Source organism: Beta vulgaris, chromosome 7 (genome assembly GCF_026745355.1).
Source record: "Beta vulgaris subsp. vulgaris cultivar EL10 chromosome 7, EL10.2, whole genome shotgun sequence".
NCBI classification, from domain to species: Eukaryota; Viridiplantae; Streptophyta; class Magnoliopsida; order Caryophyllales; family Amaranthaceae; genus Beta; species Beta vulgaris.
In genome coordinates this window covers 31,971,482-31,976,223 of record NC_079208.1, presented here as the reverse complement: position 1 = coordinate 31,976,223, position 4,742 = coordinate 31,971,482, and the positions used below count along the sequence as shown (strand labels likewise).

At 35.0% G+C, this 4,742-nt stretch overlaps 1 protein-coding gene across 1 annotated transcript; it reads right to left on the bottom strand.

The window, feature by feature from the left end:
• Positions 1-571: 571 nt before the first annotated feature.
• LOC104898913 (endoglucanase 17) lies at positions 572-4,265 on the bottom strand. The gene is made up of 8 exons (XM_010686042.4): positions 3,869-4,265; positions 3,278-3,484; positions 2,987-3,187; positions 2,766-2,858; positions 2,461-2,622; positions 1,913-2,024; positions 1,639-1,802; positions 572-1,167 (listed from the first exon to the last, which is right to left on the bottom strand). Exons 1-8 carry the CDS (start codon positions 4,115-4,117, stop codon positions 835-837), a joined length of 1,521 nt encoding a protein of 506 aa, XP_010684344.1. The 5' UTR covers positions 4,118-4,265; the 3' UTR covers positions 572-834.
• Positions 4,266-4,742: the final 477 nt, after the last annotated feature.

Below are 4,742 nucleotides of genomic sequence, written 5' to 3'. Positions count from 1 at the left end.
ATTAGGTCTTTTTCTTCCCTTCTAAGAGCATTGTCAATGGTTGGACTCTTTTTGGGGGTCATCAATTATTCAATTACTTTCTCTCTCCTTCCTATCACATATGCCCAACTTACATAAAAGACCATATTTTTTAATCTCAATGGTTAGACTTATTTTTAGGATCATCAATTATCTATTTTATTTTCTCTCTCCTTATATCTCATCCCAATACCCAATGACATCATGCCACATGTCTCTCCTCCCCAAATTGTCAGCTTTTGTGTTTTTGCAAAACCTTCATAAACAGTCTATGAGGAAGAACCGTTTATGGTTCTCTTTCCTCTCTTTTCTTCTCTTTCTTCTTTTTTTATTAGTATTTTCAAATTCTCTCTCCTCATAAACCTCTTGGGGTTCAACCATTGGCAATGCTCTAAGAGGCAAGGGTTTCATTCTTGTATTGAAAGGGGAGGACATGAATAAGTTATCATTTTACCAAGTGTTTGATCAAATTTGATAATTTGCAAATCTCAGCCCATTGTCCCCATATAAAATACTGACAATATGGAATTTACATTAACTAACACGTCATTCGTGACACGAAAACAACAAATATTTTTCGATAAATTAGGAGTACACTAAAAACACAACTCCTTAGAAGCTTAAACCTGTTGTAGTACAATACTATAGTAATTAATTTATATAAGCAAAAAAAAAAAAAAAAAGAACCACTCTTTTGAGTTGTGACTCTCAAGGGGCTCCGGCTTTTAGGCCTCAATCCTAGCCCACTAATTACACTTACATAATTTCATTAGGGGAAATAACGCAAAAACAAAGTTCTTAAATAGTTGGGATACTTTAGAGTTGGCCAAAAGAGTGTGCCAAGTAAGCCAAAGACCCCACAAGAGGAGCATTGATATACGTAGATGGTTCTGATTGCTCGTAATCGGACCGTAGATCAGGGAACATATCATGAAGGTCGGGCCCACCAACAATAGCACCTATATGAACATTGGGGTTGGGTGATTGTGAGTTCATAAAATCAAAGCCTGCTGAGCATTGGATCTTTTGTGGGTGTGAAGAAATGGACGGTAGAGATGCACCCCTGTGATGGATTCTTTGTGGGTATCTTGGACTGTATCCTACCATGTACGACATCTTCTTTGGGTTGGACCCCAGTAAGTAATCAACCTGTAATTTGTTTTATTTCATAAACAGAAAAAAGCTTAGTAATTACTTTACTTTTTCGGCTCATTTACTGTCTAATTACTTTTGGTAGTTTGACGAGCCTGTTACTTCTGTCATTATTGAGACTAATGTTAAGCTTTATATTTGTATATCTTAAAGACCCAATTAGAACTTGACAATAATAATAAAAGTGTTGTCAATGTTCACTAAATCAACACAAGTATGCTTTTTACGACTACTTGTTGACCGTGACATAATTATAATCCAAAACAATTATGAAGATATATGTAATTTCGTAATATATAGCCTATAGAAATGAACAATGAATATTTTATAATAAGAGTGTTTGAAGGCTTTCTTTTCAATATTATGCATAAACTTTATATGATTACCCAAATTTATTTAGATTATTCCAACAAACATTATACTAGTATTCTCATTTCACCAAACAGAAAAAAAAGGTAGATATGGTACCTGTTTTTTGGCAATAGTTCTGAGTGTCCTGGAGGTGATAATAGTACCACGACAAGAGACAGTCATGCTAGAACGCTTAAGGTATTTGGCATAAGTTAAGAGAAGGAATGAAGTTGAGGTCACATATTGCATGTTGTCATCATCCATCTTGAACAAAAGTCCCCCTGTACCTCGTTCAATACATTTAGCCGTTAGAAAATGCCAATTTCAAGGATTTGACCCTCAAAACGTGAAGGGATACAAAAGAAAAATTAGAAGAGAAAAGAGGGCCCACCTGGGGTGTATTGAGCTGTAGAGAAAGGTGCACCAGGGATGAGTGAACATATGAAATTATCAGAATGGCTTTTGTACTCATGAAGTGCTTGCATTTTTTGAACAAGGAAGGACTGCAATTTTTGTTACAGAAAAATACTTGTCAAAAAATTTAATAACCAAGAAATTGGAATTAGTATCAGCTAAAAATTTGAAAAGAAAATCCCAAATTTATATCATTTTATGGATCAAGGATAGGAGTTAGCTCAAGTGGGTAGAGCGCTCCCCCTAAGCCCCTAAGGTCAGGGGTTCGATCCCTACCCCGAGCATTATGCTGGGGTATTTGCTTAGCATTTGTAGAGGTTAACCCTTGAGCTGACTTAATTTCTTAATAATAATAAAAAAAATATCAATTTATGGATCAGTATAATAAACGGATTTCAAAACTTCCTAATTTATCCCAAGCTTTATAAGACGCCACCTCATTTTATCTGTTTGATTTTCAAAATGAACTGAATTATGTAAATTATTGTTTCTAGCAGATATGAGCTGTTAAAAAAGAGAAAGTACCTTAGAGAGAAGAATTCTAGCACCAACATGCTTGTTATCCCAACCAAAAGTGTTATCTTCCTCACTAGCACCAAGCACTTGCCCATTTCTTTGAATGTAGTTTAGGTACATTGGGTTCCTCGTTGCTCTATGCAGCCAAGCTGCCCCCCACAATAGCTCATCCTGCAATTATTAATTTTTATGTATAATATAAGTTAGTAACAAAATAGAAGTACTTCATACAGATATGAGATATCCCACAATTTTTGTACTTAATTAAAGAAAAATACTAAAAGAACACGAGAAACCTTGAAAATTGATAATACCTGATAACCAGAGTAAGAGCAGTAGAAGGGACAAACATAGCTCTTGAGCCCATCACTATAAGACCCTCTGTACTTATCAGCAAACTCAAACACCTTCACCCAAAGAAAACCCACATTTTCATAATCAATTTTATGATACATATATATTAAACACTAAGCATTAATCACAACAATTGACGCTTGATTAAGGTCGTAAAACAAGGGTGAGAAAATAAAATTACCCTAGTGGCACGACTAATGAGGAGCCTAGAATAAGCACGGTCACTCCTCCTAAACACCATAGAAGCAGCAGCAAGCGCCGCAGCAGTCTCAGCAGCAACCTCACTTCCAGGATTATTTCTATCAACCTTGAAAACACTCCTTGGTGTGTCCATGTCTTCTGGTCTTTCCCAACAAGCATGGTCTTTCTTTGCATCTCCAACCTTTAATTTAACACATACTCAAATTTTAATAATACAGTAATTGTCCGATTTCGTCAATAAGTTATTGTAAGTCCGCCACAAAAAGTATACCTGAACATAGATGGTGTCTGGATGTGCTGTGGCTTTTAGAAGATAATCAGTACCCCAACGGACAGCTTGTTTGGCATGTTGAAGTTCTTCTCTCATAAGCCCCCCAAATTCAATCACACTCCATGATAACATTGTTGTGGTAAATGCCATTGGAAATCCAAACTTTACATTGTCCCCTGCATCATAGTACCCTCCTACTAAATCCACCTGCATTTCATTTTCAATCAAAAATAAACAAAACCCATTAAATTTTTGGCAATTTTCCCAAATGTTTTCTAAGTAAATAGAAAAGATGAACCAAAAAACGAATTTTCTAAGAGTATGTTCGTTATTGTTATTTGTTAAAAACAAAAATATAGAAACCCAGAGATGTATTTTATGATATTTTTTTTCCAGTTTTCAAAATCAACGTGTTTACTATGAAGTATGACTAATTTAAAGTTCATTATGCCCATAACATTACATAAAATTAGAAAGTTATCTTTGTAACTCTATAACAAATGAAAACATAAGACAACTTCATCATTCCCATAATTACATCCATTTTTATTCGACAAAGCGAAAAAAACAGAGTAAAATGTGGGAACATACATGTAAATCTGCACCATCAGTGAGACCAGAGTCTTTCCTCCAAGACACTCTTTGGTTAGGAGGGAGTTTACCAGACCTTTGGCCTTCAAAAAAGAGGATAGATTTAGTGAGGGCATCTCTGTAATTGTGAGAAGCTAAGCGAGAATGGCGGTGAAAGCTTTTGTGAGGGTTGTTATGGTGAAAAGGGTAGCCATTGCAGAGGAGAAATAAGGTGAAAAAACACAGGAGAACAAATGCAGAAGATGCCATTGATTTTGGAGGGAAAATGTAGGTGAAATATATGAGTTTTTTTTTTTCTTGCAGAGAGAATAAGTAACCAACTAAACACTGCCCTCTGCTTCTTCACCTTCTTTGAAGAGAGAGAGTGTGTGTGTAGGGGAGCAAAGGAAGCAGGCTGCTCTGGTTGAGTATTTATAATGGGGAAAAAGGCTTTGGTTTTCTGTTTAGAGTTTGCATTATTTGGGTTTTTTTTATTAAAAGTTTTTTCGTTCAAGGTATGCTTTTTGCGTCAATTAACTTCTCTTCTTTAATTGGGGTTGGAATTTAGATATGATACATAATATTGATGATTTCTTCTAGGTCAGTATGTCATGCTCTTTATATGTGTGATATTAATTCATCTCACGCTATTCCTTATATTTGCTTTGGATAACAATAATGATTTTTGAAATGATGCAATGCACTGATCGTTTAAAATGCGGGGTAATTTAGAAAAACACTTTAAGCATAGGGTTATATTTCTTTGTTTTGTTAGTAGATCTATTTCTTTTACACCATGGCCACTTAAGATTTTTTTTATATCATGAAATATTTTTTTTGGCAACAAGAAAGCGTACAATGCATAATAACACATAACGAAAGAAAAACCAAGAAG